General features: G+C 61.2%; 9 protein-coding genes across 9 annotated transcripts; 5 read left to right on the plus strand and 4 right to left on the minus strand.

Annotated features, from left to right (window-relative positions):
• Positions 1 to 8: 8 nt before the first annotated feature.
• On the minus strand, positions 9 to 5,024 carry PAN0_001d0209 (uncharacterized protein; the record flags this gene model as incomplete). The annotated part of the gene is made up of 1 exon (XM_014803828.1): positions 9 to 5,024. The coding sequence occupies one exon, from the start codon at positions 5,022 to 5,024 to the stop codon at positions 9 to 11; it is 5,016 nt and encodes a 1,671-aa protein (XP_014659314.1).
• An 815-nt stretch (positions 5,025 to 5,839) lies between these two features.
• Positions 5,840 to 7,114, minus strand: PAN0_001d0210 (family 4 carbohydrate esterase; the record flags this gene model as incomplete). The annotated part of the gene is made up of 1 exon (XM_014803829.1): positions 5,840 to 7,114. The coding sequence occupies one exon, from the start codon at positions 7,112 to 7,114 to the stop codon at positions 5,840 to 5,842; it is 1,275 nt and encodes a 424-aa protein (XP_014659315.1).
• A 165-nt stretch (positions 7,115 to 7,279) lies between these two features.
• On the plus strand, positions 7,280 to 9,939 carry PAN0_001c0211 (esterase/lipase; the record flags this gene model as incomplete). Its single annotated transcript, XM_014803830.1, has 6 exons — positions 7,280 to 7,423; positions 7,884 to 7,908; positions 8,308 to 8,553; positions 8,692 to 8,818; positions 8,926 to 9,157; positions 9,244 to 9,939. 6 exons carry the CDS (start codon positions 7,280 to 7,282, stop codon positions 9,937 to 9,939), a joined length of 1,470 nt encoding a protein of 489 aa, XP_014659316.1.
• Positions 9,940 to 10,098: 159 nt separating this feature from the next.
• PAN0_001d0212 (peptidase family M20/M25/M40) lies at positions 10,099 to 12,330 on the minus strand (the record flags this gene model as incomplete). The annotated part of the gene is made up of 1 exon (XM_014803831.1): positions 10,099 to 12,330. One exon carries the CDS (start codon positions 12,328 to 12,330, stop codon positions 10,099 to 10,101), a length of 2,232 nt encoding a protein of 743 aa, XP_014659317.1.
• A 121-nt stretch (positions 12,331 to 12,451) lies between these two features.
• PAN0_001c0213 (uncharacterized protein) lies at positions 12,452 to 13,302 on the plus strand (the record flags this gene model as incomplete). The annotated part of the gene is made up of 2 exons (XM_014803832.1): positions 12,452 to 12,704; positions 12,770 to 13,302. 2 exons carry the CDS (start codon positions 12,452 to 12,454, stop codon positions 13,300 to 13,302), a joined length of 786 nt encoding a protein of 261 aa, XP_014659318.1.
• Positions 13,303 to 14,735: 1,433 nt separating this feature from the next.
• On the plus strand, positions 14,736 to 16,955 carry PAN0_001c0214 (uncharacterized protein; the record flags this gene model as incomplete). The annotated part of the gene is made up of 3 exons (XM_014803833.1): positions 14,736 to 14,876; positions 15,226 to 15,330; positions 15,426 to 16,955. The coding sequence occupies 3 exons, from the start codon at positions 14,736 to 14,738 to the stop codon at positions 16,953 to 16,955; spliced, it is 1,776 nt and encodes a 591-aa protein (XP_014659319.1).
• A 788-nt stretch (positions 16,956 to 17,743) lies between these two features.
• On the plus strand, positions 17,744 to 19,801 carry PAN0_001c0215 (mitochondrial protein; the record flags this gene model as incomplete). Its single annotated transcript, XM_014803834.1, has 1 exon — positions 17,744 to 19,801. One exon carries the CDS (start codon positions 17,744 to 17,746, stop codon positions 19,799 to 19,801), a length of 2,058 nt encoding a protein of 685 aa, XP_014659320.1.
• Positions 19,802 to 20,105: 304 nt separating this feature from the next.
• On the minus strand, positions 20,106 to 20,982 carry PAN0_001d0216 (NADH dehydrogenase ubiquinone flavoprotein 2; the record flags this gene model as incomplete). The annotated part of the gene is made up of 2 exons (XM_014803835.1): positions 20,106 to 20,147; positions 20,224 to 20,982. 2 exons carry the CDS (start codon positions 20,980 to 20,982, stop codon positions 20,106 to 20,108), a joined length of 801 nt encoding a protein of 266 aa, XP_014659321.1.
• Positions 20,983 to 21,737: 755 nt separating this feature from the next.
• On the plus strand, positions 21,738 to 22,532 carry PAN0_001c0217 (NADH-ubiquinone oxidoreductase 23 kDa subunit, mitochondrial precursor; the record flags this gene model as incomplete). Its single annotated transcript, XM_014803836.1, has 1 exon — positions 21,738 to 22,532. The coding sequence occupies one exon, from the start codon at positions 21,738 to 21,740 to the stop codon at positions 22,530 to 22,532; it is 795 nt and encodes a 264-aa protein (XP_014659322.1).
• Between the last annotated feature and the right edge of the window lie 113 nt (positions 22,533 to 22,645).

Consider the following 22,645-nt stretch of genomic DNA (forward strand, 5'->3'; position numbering starts at 1 on the left):
CTAAAGCATCAGAATGCGCGGAGGCCGGTAGTGCTACGGCCGAAGGATCCCGAGTCGCCCTGCTGCTCGCGGCGCTTCTCCTGACGGAAGGCATCCTGCTCCGCCTGGCGCTTGAGCGTCTTGGATCGAGTCGCAAGCGCGTCGACATGCTTCTTGCGCGCCTGCTCGAGCGCACTCCTCGCCTCGCCAGCTTCCTTCTTCCTCGACGACACGATGACGCCGCTCTTGTCGTCGAGATTGATGAGCAGCCGCTCGAGAATGTGGTTCGAGATGCACTGCTCGTATGCACGTGTCAGGCTCGACGCCTGCGACGTCGCATCCTGCAGCCACTTGGTAGCAAAGCGTGCGGCTTCGACGATGAGACCATTGTCGATCCACACGCGGAGCAGCACGTCGCTGTTGCCGGTGCGGCTGAACCATTCCGTGAGCCACGAAGGCAGCGAGGTGTGATCCAGCGCCGAAGCGCGCCCCAGCACCACGCGGTAGTATCGTCCGTCTTCCTCCGAGTCATACATCTCGAGGTGGTGGCGCACGTATCGCCACGCGCGCTCAGCCGCCGCACCTTCCCAGCTCGCCGACTTTTCAGATAGCGTCAGGAACACCGCCTCTGGCTCCAGTAGATCCGCATCTGCCTCTTCCAGCTCGGCGATCTCGGGATGCACCTCTTCCTCGTCCTCCGCTGCTTTGTCGCCGTTCACTCGCTTGCTGTCCGCGGGTCGCTTGAGTCCGTCACGCTCGACCTTGGCGCGGGTCAGGGCCACGGCCTTGATGGTGAGTGCCGCAAAGATGGGCGTCATGTCCACGCCCAGGCACCACGCCATGCCGAACGCCGAGTCGAACGAGTCGCTGTTGACAAACAGCAGCACCGCATCCGACGGCCGCAGCACCGTCGTCGAGTACGCCAGATCCGGATACCTCTTGACCAGCTCCAGACGTGCCAGTGCAAGCGTATACTCGCGACGCACGTCTTCGACCGAGACCACGCGGATCTCGCGCACGCGCTGGCTATACGCCGATGCTGGGATGTATCGCGTGAGGCTGCTCATCTGCTTGCTCCCAGCGCCTGTGCGCACCGAGGCCGCTGCATCGAACAGCGAGTCGCTACCAACTGCCGAATCTTCCGGATCGGCGGCGTGTGCGAACCACGCATTTTCGTGCTTGAGCATAGTGAGCGCGTTGATCGCTGCCAGGTAGCTCTGTGCCTGCTCAACGGCCACCACCATGAAGCGCTCCAGCGGATCGGTTCCATCCAGCCCCGCCGAAGCCGCCCTGTGCAGCTCGCCCATTCGCTCCGCGTGCTGGTACATGACTGCGCCCGCCGATTTGAGGTCGCCGCGGAAGACGTGATACGAGTAGAGCACCGAGTAGTAGTTCGGCACCGACAGCGGGTCTGAATTGCGCGCCTTGAAAGAGAGCGTTCTCTCCACCTCGGTCTGGAGACCTGGGAAGGTGAAGTGCAGGAGCGGCTGGATGTGGCCCTCCTCGCACATGACGCTCACCAGGTTGCGCAGGCAGTCCTTGCGCACCGCTTCGTACGGCGTTGCCATGATCGTGGCGTACGCCGCCTCAAAGTCGTCCAGCGCCAGCTGGCAGCGGAAGATCTTGAACCAGACCTCCTCGGGCCCGGCGAGCCTGTTCGCCTCGGCCTCGGCGGCTGGCGAGCCCGTCTTGACGATCCGCTTGTCCGCATACGTGCCAACAGCGTCAATGCTCGCCTGGCAGAACCTGATCACATGCTCCACCGCCTCGAGCGGCTCGAAGAAGAGCGCAACGTGGCGATAGTAAGCTGCTACGCGCTCTTCGCCTTCCGCCGACGCGATCGATGGAGGGAGGAGCTCTAGCAGCCCGCCAGACGTGCGGCCGCGCTGGTGGGCTTGCATCTCGAGTGCGCTGACCACCTTCTCGAAGCAGGCGCTTGCTTCGTCGAGTCTCTGCATCTGCACCAATGCTCGTGCGCGTACGTACTCTCCGGCAGCAGTCTCCGGGAAGCTCGACAGCAGCATCTCGGCTGCCAGCGGGTATCCCTGTACGAGGACCGCAAACGCGATCGAATTGTGACGGTCATTCGCGTACGGGAGCATCGGCTTGCCGCCGGCGACCATCGAGTCGCGCAGATCTGACAGACCAAGAGACCACAGGCCTCCCAGCACAGCTGTCTTGAGCGACAGTGCCAGGCCGCTGTCCCGTGCGGCTGAGCTCGAGAGCCCAAGGAGTTCGTCTCGGACACACTGGTGCAGAAGCGTGGGCGCGGCAAAGTGATGAGGCTCGCGGCTCTTGCGCCCGGTGACCGACATCTGGTTGAGCTTGGCCACGATCGAGTCGGCCTGTGCACCGTCGGTGGCATCGCCCGCGACCTGCACAGCTCCGTCGGTTCGTGCCAGCTGCAGCGCTGCGCCGAGCGACTGGAAGATGCTGAGCGCCGCAGCGATCTGTGTGCTCTCATTCTCCACCATATCGGCCATTCTGTCTTGAGCTGCGAGCGCAGTGAGAAGGAGCAGGAAGGAGACCGCGAGGCGATGTCGCGATGCCAAGGTTTGCGCCAGCGCGTCGGCCGTCAACGCTGATCCAAGGTCAGTCGAGGCGACGGGCGACGCCGATGAAGCACGCTCCGCCTCGCTGGCGACTTCGCTGAGGAGCACCGACATGTCTGTCAAGGTGCTGTCCAGGCTGGCGCCCAGCTCGGATGCGACGCGCGCAACGATTTCGCTGGCGTCCTCGCCGCCGAGCGCCGCGAAGTTGTTGGTCCAAATGTCGGCAACAGCTTCCTTGACCGAAATCGTCAAGGGATTCGATAGGAGGTTCTGGAGCCCGGCAGCGAAGGCCTCGAGCTCTGGCGCTGTGAAGCAGGCACACAGGTCTGCAGCAGATTCCAGCAGGGTGAGCACCTCGGCCACCGTGGCAGAAGTTCGACCCAGGGTCGGCAGGATGTAGGTCGGGTGCGTGTCCGCAGCATGAATGAGAAGAGCTCGCTCCTCCTTGGCCGAGTCGACGCTTGGAGCGCCACCAAGGCGCGATTTGCCCGACGACGTGAAGAGGCGCCGTTGCAAACGCTCGATGATACTTGCTTCATCCTCGTTGACCGGGAGGGAGATGGTGTCGCGGCTGACGACAAGCGGAACGACAACGTCGCCGCGTGCAGCCACAGCGTCCGGCGCAGGCGCCGGAAGCGAGAGGCCGATCGGCCACCTTGCCGAGGTCTCGATTTGCTCGGCCAGACCAACGAAGCGCATCCACTCGCGGACGCGCGCAGCATACAGCTTCTCGTACATCGGACCGCCCGTTCGTGGATCTTTTTCGAGCTGGCATCCGCTCGCCACCACTGCGGCGACCTCGTCCCTCAAGCTTGCAAACAGCGTGGATGGCTGTCGGGACGATTCGGCCACGACTTGCTTGTACGTCGAGAGTGCAAGCCGTAATGTCGCTTCGGAGAAGCGGCCAGGCTCGAGAACGCGGTCGAGGAAGATTTCAGTCGCGTCGACGACCTCCTTTGTGGCGTCGAGCGTTGCTTCAAAGTCCTCTCCGTGCAAGGGCCTGTAGATTCGCTCGGATGCGACGGTGCGCCAGTCGTCTTTGGAGAGGTCTTCAGCCGTAGATCGTACGCTCATCGTGCTTTCGTCTGGGTTGGCCGATTCGACGCCAACCTTGGCGTACTTGAGCACCGGCCCGGCGCCTGCATCCCACAGCGCCCACATGACCCAGCCATCATCGCGTCCGCCTTGGGGCGTAAACGCCACGTCGCGCAGCTCGACGTTGCGGCCACACGTGTCGGCGTCACATTGCTTCTGCCAGAGCAGCGTCATTTCGCCGAGGCCTCCCGACGATCCCTTTGCGTCTTCGAGCTGGACGCCGTAAAGGGCGAAGAAGTTGCCGGACGGAGGTGAGGCAGGAATGTAGGCGAGAACGTAGAGAGCATATCCATCGCCCTCATCTGCACCTGGGATAAAGACCTTGATGTAAGGGCGAGAGACAGTGCTGAAGAAGGCCTTGGTGTCGGAGGAGTCTGATGCGCCCGTGTTGTCGTCCTCGGCTACGATGAGCTGTCGATCGCTCGACAAGAGCGAGTCCATCTGAAGAGGGAGGTCGATGGTGCGAATGCACGAGTCGGTCAAGAGATTCCACACGCGCAGCTTTCGGTCGCGGCTTGCAGCAAATGCGAGTGCGCTGCCAACCTCGCCTGGATATACGTCGAGCGAGAGCGCATAGCTGGGAGACGACTCGGAGTCGGAAGCGGCGTTGGACCTGCCGAAGAAGCGCGAGACGCCCGAGAGGAAGGAGGTGGGACGCAGGACAGTCTCTTTCCATGCACCATCGTTCGCATCTCTGCCGGTCGAGAGGGAGCGGCTGAGCTTGACGATGGTGCCATCGGCGCAGGTGACGAGAGCGAGGCCCGAGTCGACGGGGTAAAGTTGTGCCGCGTTCGCTGTACCGCGGAGTGAGGCAGCCAGGACCGACTCGGAGGATGCGATGCTCTGGATGCGATATTCGGACGACCACTCGGATGCGAGGCGAGAGTCGTGGAACAGGTACGGCGCCGCAAAGACGAGTCGATACAGAAAGCCTGTCGTGGTGACCGCGATGACGTGAAGGCGATTCGATGCCGGATCCACAAACAGGCCGAGTCCTGGCAGCAACGGTGCTGGGAAGAGGAAGGTGCGCGCAGGTTCTGAGGCGAGTTTGGGATGGAGCGAGTTTGAGAAGGAATGGTCCTTGGATGACGCAGCAGGAGTAGTAGCCTGATCCTGAAGGCTTGACCACCGCAGCTCGAGTTCTTTGCCTCCAGCCACGACGCGCGCCAAGACATATCCGCCGTCGAATCGGTTTGAGGAGGACGAGGGGAAGTAGAGACGCGCGTCGACCGCGTGGTGTGCGGCTATGCTGACGGGTTCAGGCTCGGCCGAGACAGCAGGATGTTGGGGCGTAGGTACTGTGACTGTGTCGTCGTCATGGCTGTGAGCGCCGAGGAGCGGAGCTGGGGCGACCAGCGATGCGGACGCGAGCTTGTACGGGGTGTATGGCAGAGGCATGGTGGCAGAATAGGACGCTGCTCGACACGCCGCGAGGCAAGTTGTGATCGATCGAGAAGGTCGCTCGACCTGTCGTAGCCTGCGCCTTCAGCCGTTCTGGTTGCTCTGATGCTGTCAAGGTAGTGGAGCTGTGTTGTGTTTCGAAGCAAAGTGCGAGATGAGACGACGGTGTCAGAAGCAAAGGATCCGTATGCTGGGACGAGGTGGAGAAGACCGCAGAGTCAAGTCGTGTTGGCGGGTGCACGCTCAGAAGGACGCGGTGCGGAACCAAAAATTGAAGCCTAACCGATCACGTGAAGATCGGGGCCATCTGCCAATCTTTCAGGGTGCGGATCTTATCGCGATCTCACATTCGAAAATTGTCGCTTCTTGACAGGACCATGTCTGATCAGCACTGCGACCCATCGGGGAGGCCTTCTAGGCCTCTCGCTGGCTGCCACTGGCAGCTGGCTAGGGCAATAACCGCCCTCCCGCGGCGCCAGGGTGGTAACACTGTGGCGACACGTTGGGAGGAGGCTGTGTCACTGGCCCAGGTTCGCGCATTCGCCTGGCGACAGGCGAGGTCGCTCGCTACCCACGTCCCCTCTGCGGATGGAAAGCGGAATAGAGAAACAGAAACAGTCTATGGCAGAAGGCTTTCGTGCCCACCCTCAAAGATTGCCTGGTCAGCCACTACGATCATCACTGCCGCTTGTGCGAATTCAGAGAACGATGTATGGGAGGGACTTGTCTCAGTCTCGAGCGATACGAATGATGCAGGAACGAATGAAGGGTATATTGAAGGAATGCGAAATCTAAGAGAAGTGGAATGCAGTTCAGAGCAGGAAGGCCGCGAGCGCGGCGACGGAGGCGAGTCCGGCCATGCTCAGCGAGGCCGGGGCCAGGTTGAGGGCGCCGCTTGTGCTAGCGTGAAGGGGAGAGGAGGTAGAGCTGGGCGAGGTGAAGGCGCGAGTGGGTTCGGTCCTTGTTACCGCCCGCGAGCTCGTGGTGTTGCCGCTAGGAGCAGTACTGCTGGAGGAAGATGTCGAGCTGGAAGCAGACGACGAGGAGGTAGTGGAGCTGCTGGAGGTGTCGTCACCGTCCGAGCCAAGGTCGAAGTCCTGGATCACCGAGCCCTTCTGAGGAGGCGACTGGTTGTTCCATGCGTTCTTGTACCAAGGCATGTTGAAGAGGTCGGCTACGTTGTTGGGAATCCAGCCCATGCCCTTGAGTTTGGGGTAGTAGTTCTTGAAGACGCCGATGGAAGCATGGGTAAGCTCGTGCTCGAGCATGATCAGACCGGGCGACCTGGGACCATTGACGCCGGAGGCAGCAGCTGCTGCTACGGACGCCAGATCCTTGCCGGGGTTTTCGTTGGGGCAAGCCGAGCCGCCCTGGTCGTCGAGGCACCAGTCGTTGGTGTCGTGGTTCCACAGCACATTGGTCAGGCCGAAGATCTCTTCTGCAATTGCGCGCACACGATTGTCGACGTCACCCTGAGGCGGACGCCAGAACTTGGGGATGTAGCCGCCGCTGTAGTCTGCGATGATCTGCATGGTCCAGCCGAGCTCGGCGACGAGCTGCTGGTTGGTGAGTGCGGTGCAGAGGTTGTGCGACCAGGTGTGTACGGCAAAGTGCTGGTTGCCTTCCTTAACCGCCTGAGCGAACTGCTGCGGATAGGAGAGCACATTGGATCCGATCATGAAGTGGGTGGCAGACTGGTTGTACTGGCTGAGGAACGAGTAGAGGTCGCCACTGTTGCCGGTGGGACCGTCGTCAAAGGCAACAGCGATGTGGTTGTCTGGCGCATTGACGATGTCGGTATCGGAGACACACTTGGTTACGGTCCAGGAGCAGGTGTGGGGGTCAAAGCCGACATTGTTGGCGTAGACGGGATTGCCGTTTTGGAGAGTGGCGGGAGCGATGCCGGGAATCTTGCCCGCGGCGGTGGCAGCGCTAAGAGCATCGAGCCATTCCTTAGGTGTCTGGTCTGCTGTGGGAATAGCAAAGCCTGGCGGATAAGAGTTGTTCTGTCGGGCACGGATCTTGACCGTGAAGTCGCCAGCAAGGGCGCTGCCGGCCAGGGAGGCAAGGAGGAGAAGACGGAGCATCTTGAGCCTAGCAACGTCGACAGTATAGAGGGTGCGAGAGAGGGAGGATGATGTGCAAACACAGCTGCTCTCGGAAGATAGGGGGTTCTATATATCCTCGACGTCTCGTGCTGACGCCTGCAAGTGCTGTCGGACGCCGAAATGTAGGCTCATTAGCCCAGGTGCATGGAACCCACAGGCACAATCGCAAAGGCGCTTAGCAAGACAACACAAATCTGGCAAGTGCGAGCTTGCGAAGGCAGACGAGCGGGCGACGGTCGTCTGAACTCCGATCAGGGTGGCGAGCACGACGTCCCTGGAGCTTGGGACGTGAGGAAGAGCTTTGAGCACATGGACAGGGTGAAGCGGCGCCTGGGCGTACCGGCGAGGCCCCAGCGTGATGAAGCGCTGTACCTTAGCGCCGGAAGCCGACGGTTGATTTGCCAACGGAACCACAGGTGCATGCAGGTGCTTGTTTGGAGGTGGGCAGCAGGTCCCGCCTGTGGCTGCCTTGCAGCCCGTTGCGGAAGTGGGCTTTACTTTGGACGGATCTGCAAGGTGGTTCGACACAGACCCTACAGGAGAGGCAGGTGGGACTGGACTTGTTAGACACGAAAGCTCCGCAGCTCCGACGGTCGAGTTGCAGAGCCGAAGGAAGACTGCACGGCACGGACGAAGCCGGTGGTGGAAGGTGCATGAGCGCATGAGCGTCTATGTGTGATACCGGTCATCCAACTCGCTTATTTTCTTTTCTCTACAGAACACTTTGCGACATTGTCGAAGACTGCAGGAAGCTGCGGCCAACATCCAAGCCAGTTGACAACAATGGACGCTATCTGCACTTGATCGACCCACCACATTTCGCACTTCATCGGCAAAGTTGTGATAAGGAGGCCGTCCCGCTGGGCTGGAACGTTGCTGCTGCTACAGTTTCGACAACATGCGATTCCGGTAATATGGAAGGCGGACGCAACGTCACTTGGCATTCGGATTCGACCAAGGCTGTGGTTTGAGACGATCAAGGCTGCGCACAACGGGGCTGCGGGGCTGCAGAGACTTGTTCGCGGCGGCAATCTCAAGGCTTCCGTTGGGGGTTGTTTTGGCTGGAAGTGGGCCGTCGAGAGAAACAAGGCGGTGCGGTCGGTCTCGGAAAAATCGTCCGGGCGAGATGGCGCGGAATTTGCTGTCACCGGACTTCAGACGACACAAAACAGCACACAACGGCGACAGCGACGTCGGCCGTCACTCTGCACCGGCTCCCGCCAATTGTTGGCGGCCGTTTGCAGCTGTTTCGATGCACGGCGTCGATCCCTCGCCAACGATCCGGACAAAGAGCGACGCGCTGGATCCTCATCCAATTGCGTCCTCTCATCCGTACTTTGAACAAAGACGCCAAGCTCCCATGTCGGGTGCCTGTCGTCACCACACATCCATGATTCCGGCCGGCGAAAGCGCCGATGGTTGGTCATGGTCCCGCACGCGACTCTTGATCGTGCGGGACGTCGCAGGGGCCTGAGCAAGGAACACGAGCGGAGAAAACCGAACATTGTCAGACCTTTTCTCTCCAACAATCGGAGTGGAGCTGCACCCTGAGATAGCCGGATCGGGCCGTGCCCATCTGAGCCCTTCCGTCGTTTCCGCAGGATACGGATCTGCAGCCGCCGCTTCGACACAGGCCGCGCAACGACCTTCTTTGCAGGGAGAGCGGGGCTTGCCGTATCCATTGTGTGTCCATTGTGTAGGACCCTTGGTTGGTCTGCGCCCACTTCATCTCAACTTGGCGCCACCAATTGCCCACGTGCATCATCACTGCTCGGCACAATGGGATCCAGCATCTTCTCGCCTTGGTACTGGCTGCTCAAGTTGGCGGCCACCTTCTTCCGCGGCGTGACCTACCTCAAGCGCGGCACAGAGCGTTATCTGCGTAATCTACCTCCCTTGGCAGGGATCGCCCGCGAACGGCTCCAGGTGCCTTCGCGCGACAAGGGTCGCTTCATCGGCGTCGACCTGTACAGACCTGCAGATGCTCCAGCCACCGCCAAACTGCCAGTCATCGTAAACTGGGTGAGTTGCCACGAGGCTCTGATGAAGCGGCTTGAGCGCGTGCAATCCAATCTGACTTCATTTGTATGCATTGTGACCACTCACAGCATGGATCTGGCTGGCTCATTCCGAGCTGGGGCGAGGACCGCGAGTTCGTCAACCAGGCCGTCAAGGCTCTGCGCTGCATCGTGCTCGACTGCAACTACCGCAAGGGGCCCGAGTATCCGTATCCTGCTGCGCACGACGATGCAGACGACGTCGTCGAATGGGTGCTCTCCCAGTCCGAGCGCTTTGACATCGACAAGGTGGCGCTCTCGGGCTTCAGCGCCGGCGCCGCGATGGCACTCAGCACCAGCAATGCCTTCTCGGGCAAGATCCGTGCGCTCTCGGCGCTCTATCCGCCCATCGACATGTGCAAGTCCGAAATGCCTCCCAAGCCCACACGCCAGCCTCGCAGCGGTGTCTATCTCGCTCCGCGTGTGGTAAAGCTGTTCAACGACTGCTATGTTCCCGATCTCGAGGACAGGAGCGATCCAAGGCTGGTCATCGCTGGCCTCGACACCGCGCGTTTCCCAGACAACATCTTTATCGCCACTGGCGACATCGACCTGCTCCACAAGAACGACAAGGAGTACTTCGAAAAGCTTGCCGCTACCCATAAGAACAAGACGGTCAAGTTCGTCTCCGTGCCGGAAGAAGAGCACGGCTGGGACAAGAACCCGCTCGTGCCCGAATCCGTCGAGGCACGCGACAGCGTCTACCGTCAGATGTTTGACAACATCAGCCAAGCCTGGGGCAAGTGATTCATCGGCTTCGCCCGCTCGGACTCTGATCGTGATCACCTCATGTGGACCCCGCACGTGCTCATCCTTTGTATCAACAATCGACAGGAAGGAACCCGGCCGGATCACATTGATTTCAAGCGACCGTGAATGCAAAATGAGACGAGGGTGTGTGATCGATCAGATATCCTCGACGCTAACGGCGCGGAAGAGCGCAGCGTAGAAGTTGGTGCTGTCAGCCAGGCCCTGGATCGGGTAGTGCTCGTTGACGGTGTGCACGCCGACCTGGCCGCCGAGGCCGGTCTTGTCGGGCTTCATGCTCGTGGGTCCGAATCGGATGATGTTGTGCGTGAGGTTGTGGTAGTAGCGTGTATCGGTGTTGCCCTGCATGATCGAAGGAGCCACCTTGACCGGCTCGCCGTCCTCGTTGACCCAGATGGATCGCACGAGCTGCGAAAACAGACGCCACGGCTTGGCCTTGTCGCCGTCGAGCGGTGTCCAGGGAGCAGGCTCGAGCGCACTGCGTGCCTCCTTGATGGTCAGCTTCGACTTGCCCACCGGCGAGCTGGCGTTGAGCACGTGCTGGCCGAACGCCTCCACCTCCATGTTGTACTTTTGCGCCACCGAAGAGACCACGTCGATGTAGTGCTGCTTGAGCTCGGCGAAGTTGCTCGTGATGGCGATGCGGTGGTCGACGTACGCAGTGGCGCTCTCGGGCAGCGCGTTGAACTTGACACCGCCCTCGATAATGTCGACGGCGGTGGTGGTGATGAACTGCGTCTGCAGTTCGGCGGGCATGGCGTGAACCACACGCTCGCGAGCCTGCCTGATGCGTCGCTGTCGGCCTCGCTCCGACCACGTGTTGACAGCCGACAGCACAAACGAGGTGAAGGAGTTGGGCAGCGCGCTCTGCAAAGTCGAGTAGACGCCGAGGTGCTCGAATGACGACTTGGAGGCCCATTCCAGATCCTTGAGCGCCGAACGAAGCTGCGCGGGGATGCGAGGTCCTTCTCGGATACACTGAAGGAACTGGAGCTGCGGACCGCTGATCTTGCTCTCGGTTAGACGGTCGCGCTGGTCCTCGAGCTGCGCCACGACGCGAGCCAAGAGGCCGATCGAGGTGTGGGCACCGGCGGTCGACGAGTGTCCGCCCTCGGACTCGACGGTGACCGCAATGTCGACGGAGCCCTTTTCAGCGATACCGGGCATGGCGACGTCGATGCCTGGGCCCAGGAGGTCGGAAGCGCCAATGACCGGGTTGCCTTCGTCGATGATCATAGCGATGCTGTCGCGGCCCCAGATCTCTTCGACGCGCTTGGCGAGCCATCCGGCGCCCTGCTTTCCGCCGGACTCTTCATCGAAGCCAAAGCTGAAGAGGATGGTGCGCGCGGGGTCCCAATCCTTGCTCAAAAGGTCCTCGACCGTCGAGAGCAGGCTGACGAGCCAAGCCTTGCAGTCGTACGAGCCACGGCCCCACACTGTGTCGGCGTCCTTATCGATGTGGCCGCTGAAGGGAGGGTAGCGCCACTGGTCGAGCGTACCCTGGTTGACGGGCACAACGTCCTGGTGCGCCATCATGAGGAGGGGCTTGAGAGAGTCGTCGGTGCCCTTCCAGGTGTACAGCAGGCCGTGCTTGTGCACCATTTCGAGGTCGAGCTTTTCGTGCACGCGCGGGAACTCGCTCTTGAGCCAGTCGGCGAACTCGGGGAAGGCCTCCCAGCGCTCGGGCACGTCGTTCGGGTCAGGCCACTCGTCGCCGACGGTGGTGTCGATCTGAACGGCCTTGCTGAGCCTCGAGGCGAGCAGGTCACGGTCGATGTCGGCGAGACCGTCCTTAAGATCGTACGGATCCTGCTGCGGGCAAAGCGCGGCCAAGTCGGAGGACGAGGTGTCGACCTGAAGCGACTGCGTCATGCTCCACAGACGATCGTTGACAGCGTTCGAGGCGGCACTGTCGAGCGAGAGGAAGGCGAGCGTCATGGCTCCGACCACCAGAGCCAGCATAGCCGCCCATTTTCGTCCGCTCTTTGGTTGACCGGTCGATCGGAGCGCAGCCCGCTTCTCATCGTGAGCAGCAGGCGCGCCGTTGCGTGTGGTTGGTAGCATCCTGTTGTCGAATCGAACAGAGGTTCTTTTGATCTCCCGAAAGACGAGAGAGATAGCGTTGGATGATGTAGCAGAAGTCGAAGACGGGTTCGATCGCGCTTGATCGCCGTTGCTGTACCGCTTAAACGGCGGAGAACCGGATGCGGAGCTCAGAAGTCCGAACAACCGTGGTGCTGGTCCAAAAGACGCCGTGCAAAAGTCCGCGCGATTAAATCTGAGTCTGTTAAAGCGGCTCTCGATGTCGGCCGTCATTGCCGGACCCTGGACCCTTCCCCCACAGTGGCCGAAAGTGAAAGCCTTCGGCATGCTTGAGCCGAACAAAGATGCTGAGCACCACAGAGCTATGGGATCGAAAGTATAAAGCGACGGAGGCCCTGCACCGCCATTGAGCATTCGACCATCTTGATAGAAGACACACGACGACGACATGGCTAGCTCCTCGATCAAGCAGCTTGTGGTGGTGCGGAGACGCTCGAATCAGACTCAGAGAGAGTATGCTGATCACCACTTCCAAGTTCACGGCGCTTTAGCTGGCGCTGGCAAGCCGGAAGAGTCGCCGCTCGTTTACTACTTGTCTCGAGCCTTTGATTCGGCGTACAGCAATGCAAGTCTTGCCCAGCCGGCTTGGAGCGGTCACAGCGGTGCGACCGAGCTCTACTTTCGCGACGGCGAACACATGGGTAAGTCCCGAGTAGCAAAGCTGGAGCACCTGGAGACAGTGAGGCTGATATACGATTGATTGAAGGACGAGCTTATGGAAACGAGTATACTCGCAGTGTGATTGGCCCGGACGGCGCCAACTTCAACGACTTTGCTGGTGCCATTGCGATGTTCGCCAAAGAAGCGCTCATCCATGGTAGTCCCATGCAACAGGCCGAAGAGCAACGGTTGGTGGCTTTGTACTACATCCAAGCCCGCGAGCAGGTCGAAAATGCGGTGCTAGCAGAGCGACTCGAGCCGCGTGTGATCTCTGCTTTTGGCAGCATCAGCGAGCAGATTGTGGCCAACGTCGCCCTCCCTGACCCGGACAACAAGCTGCGATACTTTCAGGGCGAAGCTGCGCCCCAGTACGCGATCGCCTACCAGCTCTATCTGCGCGGAAAGGACGACATCGCAGCCTTCCGCAAAGCACAGCGAGTGTTGGAAGACGAGTGCAGAGATTCGATCCGATGCGAGACGACGTTCGTCCTGTTCGTCGTGCGGTCGCTCGTATTCGACCAGGAAGCTGGGATCGCATTTTCGGCTGCAAGACAGCCCGACGTCACCAGCTACGTCTGACGGCTCTCTCGGCCTGTTCGACAGAATATGCGTTCGAGCTTTGTAATAAAAGCTTTCCCGAGTTGTGCCAGTAGTTCGGCACGCTTGCCATTTCGAAGCCCCTTTTTAGAGCTAGCATTTTTCGAGCTGTGCTTTTTGACAGTGGGTCCACACACTACTTACTATCTGCCTGAAGTTTTGCTCTAGAACGACTTTACAGTATTAAGTTAGGGCTGGGACCAGCCTCGACCGAGACAGGGTGCATTTGAGCTCCACGACCGGTGAACTGAATGACGCAGCAGGAGCGTGAGATAGAGATTGGGGCGCCGCAGTGCTAGAGTCATGCACCTCGGATGAGCAAGCTCCGCTGCGCAACGCAAGCGGAGGTCTCCTTTTTCCATCGCTTGCCCCCACACGGAGCCAAGCGGGCCGAGCCGGCCGACCAGGAAATGCAGGCTGGCCAAAGATGCTAAGCTGGACGTCCAGCACCTGCATGACACCGAGAACTGCGAAGGCCGCTGACGGCAATCTTGTTAAGCTCAATGGATCGATCGAGTGGGAAGCCCAGGACCGGGGCAAGGACCGCCGTGTGGGGGCCTTTCTCCTAGACCAAGACCACGCGCGCTAGGCGAGGTTGGACCCTCTCTCACGCGGACAGGCGTCATGACTGCCACGCTGCTCGAGCCGAAGTGCCATAGGCTCGCTTACGACGAGCGGTGCGAGCGGTGGCGGCGGCAGCAGCAGCGGCTGCATTCCGCATGGCGGGTCAACACGACCCAAACAAGTTCGCTTCTCCTGAAGGTCGGCCCCCCCCATCGCTAGCCCCTGTTTCCTTTGCACCTTCGCAGTTTTCTGGCTCATCGAACAGGCATGATTCTCTGCGACGACAGCATGCGGGCGGCCGAGAGCTGGATGCGATCGTGGTGAGGCTGCTTGCTCGCTCGATCTCGAGGTCTTCTCGGGCCTGCATTGCGATCTTCTGGCGCGAGATCCAGCCTGACTGTATTGAATCGGAGTGCGCGCGCGCCAACTGCGCCCAGCAGGTGCAGCTCGGATTCGTCGGAGGTTGAATCTGGCGATGCAGCGCCCGTTTGGAACCTCGAAAAATGCTGTTTTTTCACGACAGGGCAAGGCGAGACGCGGCGAGGCGAGGCAGGCGTGCGAGTTTTCTCGAGCACGCCTCCTCCCACCTATGTCATCAGACAGAAAGTGCGACTCGTGCCCTTCTTTGTTTGGGGTTCGGGTTGGCCCGAGGGAACCACCGCGTGCCTGCCTGCCTGCCTTCCTTGCAGCGCTGTGACCGTCGACTGCGCTGCATAGAGTCTCCAACATGACTGCATCGATGCTGCACCGGGATTGCTCCGAGACGCACGACTGACACACTTCCACACTGACCCTGGACAGATTCCAACTTGCAGCCGTTGATCCTTGGTTGGCATTCAGAGCTCGAGCCCATGCACCACCAGGCTCACTCGCGCTTACTCCGCTCAAATTTTGCTGCCTCCGCCACCGAGATTGCTCCGCCATGTGCCCCGGGCTGCCGAGCCCAAGGGGTCCCGGGCGATCTGCAGCGGATGCCATCAGAGCAGCGTGTCGTCAGTCATGGCTCGCACTGTCTTCCCCCGCCTCTCGTTGCCACACAGCGGTCGCAAAAAGTTTACCTGCAGACCTGCGTCTTTGCATCCGCCGTGCGGCTTTGTCTGCTCGTGAGAACAGATGGCTGCTGTGCCGTCTTGCGCCCGTTTGCTGAATGCTGCCCTATCTCCGGTAACAACGACGTTGCTGTAAAAATCGCGTGCACTGCGAGGGCAAGCGGCTGCTGCTCATGCTCCTGCGTGCCTGAAGCATGCGCAGGTGCGCTCTCTTTTTTTTCCACCGACTGCTGACGCAGTGATGCTCCTTTGATGCTCCGCTGCGGCTGCCTTTTTTTGCGCACTCCTCCAGTGTGTCACAGCAAGCGTTGCCATCAATGTTGCCGTCGTAGCCGTAGCCACCACCGCCCTGTCTCAGCTCTCGCGGGCCTTCCATCCTCCCGCCTCTTCTCTGAGGGTCCTCCTTCCTTCTTTCCGTCCTCGCCACCGTCTGTCCTCACCTCCATCAGTCTCCCGACACAGGCCGCTCAGCTTGCTTCATTTCCTTCACAGCGTCCTCTTTCACAATGGTCTGTTGCTACTAAGAACAGCTCGACAATACGCGTTTCGCAGTCGTGTGACTACGGCAATCGAACGTCGCCCCAGCATCGCCTCAGCTCAGAGCCAACCTGGTCGATCTATTCCAGACGTGCCTTCGACGAGAGACCAACGCGTGATCCCGACAACCTTCAACTCGTTTCCCACAACCACGACACGATGGTCGCATCGATACCCAACCTTGCTGGCTCGTCTGGCCGTGGCTCCCCGAGCTACTTTGACCTGTCGTCTCGACGCTCGCTCAATCCTGTCTGTCACGATGTCCAAGCTACGCTCTCGACTTTCCGCTTCTCGAGTCAGAGCCCCGCCGCTACGGATATGCCTGCGCAAGCAACACAACCCATGACCGCATCCATCAGCATGACTGGCGCATCGGATGACGACGAGTACGTCGAGCCTTCATGTATGCTCGACACGAGCAGCCGTAGACCCAGCGTCCAAAGGACCTCGAGTGCGCCAGAGCCTTCGTCGTCCAAGCCGTCGATGTTCGTCGAGGCAGCAGGGCCCAGCATGCTCCGACCATCTTTGGCACGAGCTTGCTCCGAGAGCCGCGCCTCGGGCGTCCTGGAACGTCGACGCTGCAAGGTCGCCTCTGGCAACAATGCGCTTCCGTCGAACCTCATTCTCGACCTGGCCGACTTGCCCATGACCATGGGCGCGGGCAACATCGGCCTGCTGCGCGCCGCACGCAAGGCCATCGCCGAACCATGCGGCTTTGACTGGGGTCGCACCGCAACATCGGCTCCCGCGTCGACGTGCAACTCTCGATTCGTCACTCACCAGCAGTCTCGACTGGCAGCGCCTTCATCGAGCGCCGCTGCATCCGCAGCCGCCAAGTCGCTCGCAAGCGTCTCGCTGCCCGCCTCCACCACTGCCTCGGCATCTTCATCGCCCGAGTCGCGCCGTGTTGCGAGTGGCCTTCCGACGTCTCGCTCATGCGCCAGCTCGTCGTGGGCAAGTCGTGGGTCGTCGTCGGACGAGTCGGAATGGGACTGGGCTCTGGCCGGCAATGCGAGAGCGACGTACGAGGCGTTACGCTTCAGCGCGTACAAGGAAACGAGGGAGCCCGTCCACGACATCTGGCAGCAGCTGCCCGACTGGGTCAGTCGTCGCTCCTCGCTGGGCGGACGAGACGCAGATCTTTCGCTCCGTGGGCCCTCTCTGCACACCTCGTTCGCACCGCATAAGCCGGCAAAGGATGCAGCCGCTGCCGCAGCAGCGACCGCCGCGGCCGCGGCCGCCGCTCTGTCGCTCACGCTGTCGCACGCATCGCTCTCGTCGCGCAGTCCGCGTAACAGCATCTCGGCGCGAAGTCGCGGCCATCAAGCCAAGGTTTCGGTGCATGTGCCCTTCCGTGTGGTCGAGGAGATGGCGCCCTCGCACCCCTCGATCTCGCCACGCGCCTCGTTCGCGGGTGCACGCGAGCATGCTCTTGACCGACGCCGATCACGCAGTCACGATCGACGCGAATCCACATCTGCTTGAGCTTCCGTCTCGAGACAGCTAGCACTCTGATACGATCTTGTTCCCCATATACCCGTCGCGCGAGGCTACCTCATATTAGAGGCCCCCGGACGGTTCCTTCGCATCCACTTTCTTCTCGGCTCCTTCACGCATCTATGTACTTGTATACTAGCATTTCTCATAATTTGGAAGCTTCGCATCGTCATCGCCGTCTGGTCGTTACCGAAAGTATGAGTCTCGCGTGCACACAGTATGACCCTTCAACGCGTCGTGGGGTTTGGATCTGACAGTGGGCTCGGATCCGCACGGCTCGAGGGACTGGCCGGACCAGCGGATTCTCCCGGCTGAAACGCGTCGTGATCGTGCGGTGATGCGTGCTGTCCTGCTGGCCTTGTCTCTGAAAACCAAACCACAGCAGGGTAGTCAATTTTGGAAATCTGGGAAATTCCAACTTGGGATCGCAGCGTCTGCCCAACTTGGAGCGGTCGCCCGATCCGGTTGCAGCATTGCGATGAGGCTCCTGGCCAAGTCTCGAGAGAGGGAGGCAATTCTTCCTGGGACGTCAGTGCGCCGGGAGAGCGCTGGTCAAATGCTTGCCTGTTGCCGATTTGGCTGGCAGCCCAGCTGTGTCGAATCGCGAAGAGTCCTCCACAAGTCTCACAGGTCGGGGCGGCTGGTCATCGAGACTGCTTCGTCGTAGCAATCCTGGTTCCTACCTAGTCACTACCTATCCTCGACCTCTACCCGTCCTCGACTCCACGACTGTACCCTTTTCGGCCGTACATCGGGTCTCGAGACTTTGCGTCGCCATGATGAACCGCGCCGCTGCTCTGCGCAGGGCCGCTGCACTGAGCCCTTCGTCGGTCGCACGATCGCGCACCGCTGCTGGCGCACGAACCTACGCGACTGGCGCTGATGGAAGCTCCAGGTCCGGATTCGGCCGCTTCGTGCTCTATTCAACAGTGGGCGCCACTCTCTTCTACGGTGTCTCGACTGTCGCCGCGCTCAACAACGATCGCTACCAGGACTTCTTCGTCGAGAGCGTTCCGGGAGGCGAGCGCATCATCGACTACCTCGACACCCACGACGTTGGTCAGGAGATCAAGAACATCAACCTTGGCGGCTACGGCGACAAGGCCATCGATGCTACCAAGACCGCCTACGGCAGCGTGAGTGGCGCCGTCGGACGCGTGCTTGGCGGCGACGCTGGTGCCAGCGAGAGCGTCGGCGACGAGCGCGATGCACGACTCCGCGTCGCCGAGGTCCGCGACAAGGCCAAGGCAGAGGCCGACAAGCTCGCACAGAAGGCCAAGGCTGGTGCAAAGGAGGCCGAGGAGGAGGGCGAGTCCGCCCTCAGGGCTGTGCAGGACAAGACCGCCGAGCTCGTCAACCGTGCCAAGGCGGCCGCTGAAAGGGCCGAGTCCAAGGTGCGTGGCGAGGCGGCCGATGCCAAGAAGGACGGTCGCAACGTCATCCAGCGCGCCGTCGACAGCGTCCAGGTCATGACCGACATCGGTGCCAACACCAAGGCCGCTCCGTCCAAGAGCGCCACCGCCGGCAAGGGTCCCAAGGAGGCGGTCAAGGAGACCTACACGGGCGAGCTGCCGCTCAACCACGAGCCTCCTGCGGGCTACGCAGCTCCTCGTCGCGACCGAGGTCTCCAGGCTCCCGACCACCCGACGGCTCGTCTGCGCCCTGACCCCGAGGCGCCCAAGCTGCCTCTGCTCGCGCCATCGATCAAGAGCCTTTCCGGATCGGAGCCCATGATCGCCCAGCTCGCTGGCACCATCGACGAGCTCACGACGTTCCTCAAGGAGACGCCTTCGTCGGGCGCCAAGGCCAAGGGAGTGCTCGAGAATGCGCAGGTGGACCTGGAGAAGCTGAGCCAGCGTCTGGAGACGATCAAGCGCGAGGAGGCGAAGCGCGTCGAGAACAGCCTGGCTGCGCAGGCCAAGCGATACGAGGCGCAGATCTCCAAGCAGTCGGAGGAGGCGGCCAACAAGCTGTCGAGCCGCGAGACGGACTGGCAAAAGTCGTTTGAGGAGGAGCGTTCCAAGCAGATGCAGCAGTTCAAGGAGAAGCTGGAGAAGGAGCTTGCCACGCAGAGCCAGATCATCAACGAGCGACTCAAGGAGGAGGTGATCGCGCAGGGCATCGAGCTGCAGCGTCGATGGATGAAGGACATCAAGGCCAAGGTGGAGGAGGAGCGCGGCGGACGTCTGGCCAAGCTGGACGAGCTGGCGACGGAGCTCAAGAGCCTCGAGAAGGTGAGCCTGGACAACAGCAGCGTGCTGGACGAGAATGTGTCGGTGCATACGCTGTGGACGGCGGTGCGTGCGGTGCAGCATGCGCTCGACGACGCTTCGGCCACCAAGGTGCCGTTTGCCGAGCAGCTGCGCGTGCTCAAGGGCACATCCAAGGCTCGCGACGACCCGGTGCTTGCGGCGGCCATCGAGGCGCTCGATGCGAGCGGCGCTGCCGACACGGGTGTCGAGTCGTTGACCACGCTCAAGCAGTGGTTCGACGACAAGGTGGGTCCTCGCGTTCGCCAGGTTTCGCTCGTGCCCGCACCCGAGACGGCGGGCGTGCTGTCGCACCTGGCGAGCGCGGCGCTGTCGCCCATCCTGTTCCACAAGAAGGGACTGGTGCAGGGCGAGGATGTGCCGTCGGTGCTCGCCCGGGCCGAGTACTACCTCGACCGCAAGGACCTCGACTCGGCCACGCGCGAGCTCAACCAGCTCAAGGGCTGGCCAAAATTGCTCGCCTCGGACTGGCTCGCCGCGTCGCGCAAACGCCTCGAGGTGCAGCAGGCGCTCGAGGTGGTGCAGACAGAAGCCAGCCTCGCCTCGCTCATGGTGTCGGCCTAAACCTGCCACCCCACAAGATCCTTCCCCTTCTGAACCCAGTCGTCTGTCCGAAGCAATCGGTGTGCGTCAGGCAGATCCACTGTGTCTTAGATGCGTCCCTCCTGTCAAAAAAACTATCTCTTGGCCTGCAGGTCGTTGTGTGCAAAGGTCGTGGCTGCGTGCATGCCACTGGGAATGTAAGGAACGACAGCGAGTCAAACTTGAACGCGGGCGTGCGACAGTGGATCAAAGGTATTCGGCATTCTAGGCTTGTGTGTGTGTGTGCGCGCGCGAGCATGGAATGAGCGTGCTCGTGTGGAAACAATCAGGCGAACTCGGGAACACAGTGCTTGCCCGGACCGTAAGGCTGCAGTCGAGAAAAAGGCAGGAGAGTCAGTGGCGAAATCACGAGCTGTGAGGGCTGAGGCGGGCGAGGAACTTACTTCTGACGTGAGGGCGGTGCGACCTTGGGCGGGCTCGGACGAGTGGCGACCGGATTGCGGGCCGGGCTTGACCTTTTCGCCTGCGCTGAGCTTGTCGATGATGTTGACCATGGACTCTGGCGTGAGGTCCTCAAAGTAGTCGTCGTTGATCTGGACCATGGGCGCGTTGGCGCACGCGCCGAGGCACTCGACCTCTACGAGCGTGAACTTGTTGTCGGCGGTGGTCTGGCCGGGCTTGATCTGCAGCTTGTCCTGGATGGCGTGGAGGATCTTTGTGGAGCCGCAGCCGCCGAGCATGCACGGGGTGGTGGTGCAGAGCTGCATAAAGTACTTGCCGACGGGCTCGCGGTTGAACATGGTGTAGAAGGTGGCGACCTCGTATACGCGCATGGGCGGCATCTCGAGCAGCTTGGCGACGTAGTTCATCACCGAGATCGAGGTCCAGCCCGAGTTCTGGCGCTGGCCGAGGTCGAGCAGCGGGATCACGGCGGCCTTCTTGTACTGGGGCGGATAGTAGGAGATGATCTCCTGGGCCATCTTGAGGTTCTCCTCGTTGAACTCAAAGGGGATGTCTGGGTTGTTGTAGTCGGTGTTGCGGTGCACAAAGAGCGAATCCGAGGCACGCGATGCCGAGGTGGAGAGCGCGCGGACGGCGCTGGCACGAGACGAGCTGCTGGCGACGGCGACGGTGTTGGAGCGAGCTGCAGCCGCAGCGACGGAGCGCAGCAGCGAGCGCGAGGAAGTTCGAAGAGCAGCCATGGTGTAGGTGGTGAAGTGGCCGAGCAGATGCGAGAGGTGAGCAGGAGACAAAAGGCAGGAGGTAAGGTGGAGTGGAGTCGCAGTCCTAGTTGGTCGACGAAGGCTCGCGGCTGCCAACTGCAACTTTGGCCTGGCTTCTCTGCGGTGAGTGAGTGAGTGAGTGGCTGCTGGCTGGGCTCTATCTTGAGCCGGCTCTCTCTCTCTGCTGCCATTACCAAAGCGCGAGATCGCCCTCGCTCGCCCGCTCACTTCTTCCTGCCCGCGCTCCAGCCACTCTTTTTAGAGGCTCCCGATCCAGAGAATTGCGAGATGCGCGTTCTGATTGCGGGTATGACCAATTCAGGCGCCTGTCATTGGTCGTCTCCCTCGCCGTCCAGAGGCGCACCGCCGCTTTGGAGATGCGAAAAAAGGTCGCGAAATTAGCAAATTCAAATTGTGAGCACAAAGCAATTCAACGTCGATCGGGTTTGAATTGCGCTTGTGGGGCGGTCAGGGCCAAGTCGGGCGCGAGGCGAGGCTGATTTGAAATCGCGCGACCAAAAAGAACGAGAGGTTGGAAGCCGCAACATGTGCTGCTGATGGTGCTCCAGCCAACCCGGCAGCCGCGCGATCATTCCGCCTCTGCGCGAGAAGCCAGGTCAAGTCCGCTTGAAGCAGCGCCGCCATCAACCAGCTAGGCCGTGCTGCAATCCTCTTCTTCTACCCTCACCCTGGTCATCATCTCCATACCTCCCATCCAAGCCGAAGGCATCACCATGGCTTCGTCGTTGAACCGCTCGCTGCTCCGCTCGGCGGTGCTCGCCAGCCGCTCCTATGCATCTTCTTCCACGGCTGCGCCACTCCGCTTCGCCACCGCCGCACCCTCCACCACGCTCTACAGCGCGCGCCTCTTCTCGTCGTCCATCGCCCGTTCGCTCGCCACGCCGCAGACCGGCCCCACACACATCCCCGAGGGCCCACACACTGCGTCACCCAACCCGGTCAAGACCGCCACCTACGACGCCACCGCCGCACAGAGCCAGATCGACGATGCGCCCGTCTACCCGGACTACTCCAAGGGCCCCTCGGCGCTAGACAAGGCCGGCCAGCTCTTCTTCTTCACCGAGATCCTGCGCGGCATGTGGATCGTGCTCGAGAACTTCTTCCGCCCGCCGTACACCATCATGTACCCCTTCGAGAAGGGCCCGCTCAGCCCACGCTTCCGCGGCGAGCACGCGCTGCGACGATACCCCACGGGCGAGGAGCGCTGCATCGCCTGCAAGCTGTGCGAGGCCATCTGCCCCGCCCAGGCCATCACCATCGAGTCCGAGCCGCGCGAGGACGGCGCACGCAGGACCACCCGCTACGACATTGACATGACCAAGTGCATCTACTGCGGCTTCTGCCAGGAGGCGTGCCCCGTCGACGCCATCGTCGAGACCCAGAACACCGAGTACTCCACCGAGACGCGCGAGGAGCTCCTCTACAACAAGGAGAAGCTCCTCGCCAACGGCGACCGCGCCGAGGCCGAGATCGCCGCCAACATTTATGCCGACCACCTCCAGCGCTGATCATCACTCGATCTTCTCAGGCGTCTCGGCTGGCCTGCCTGCCTGAATGGCCCCTAGCTGGGAATGCCTAGTCTCGTGTCTCTTCGTTTGTGTTCGTCCCTTCCTTTTTTGTC

Source organism: Moesziomyces antarcticus (assembly GCF_000747765.1).
Source record: "Moesziomyces antarcticus DNA, scaffold: scaffold_v10001, strain JCM 10317, whole genome shotgun sequence".
In the NCBI taxonomy this organism is placed as follows: Eukaryota; Fungi; Basidiomycota; class Ustilaginomycetes; order Ustilaginales; family Ustilaginaceae; genus Moesziomyces; species Moesziomyces antarcticus.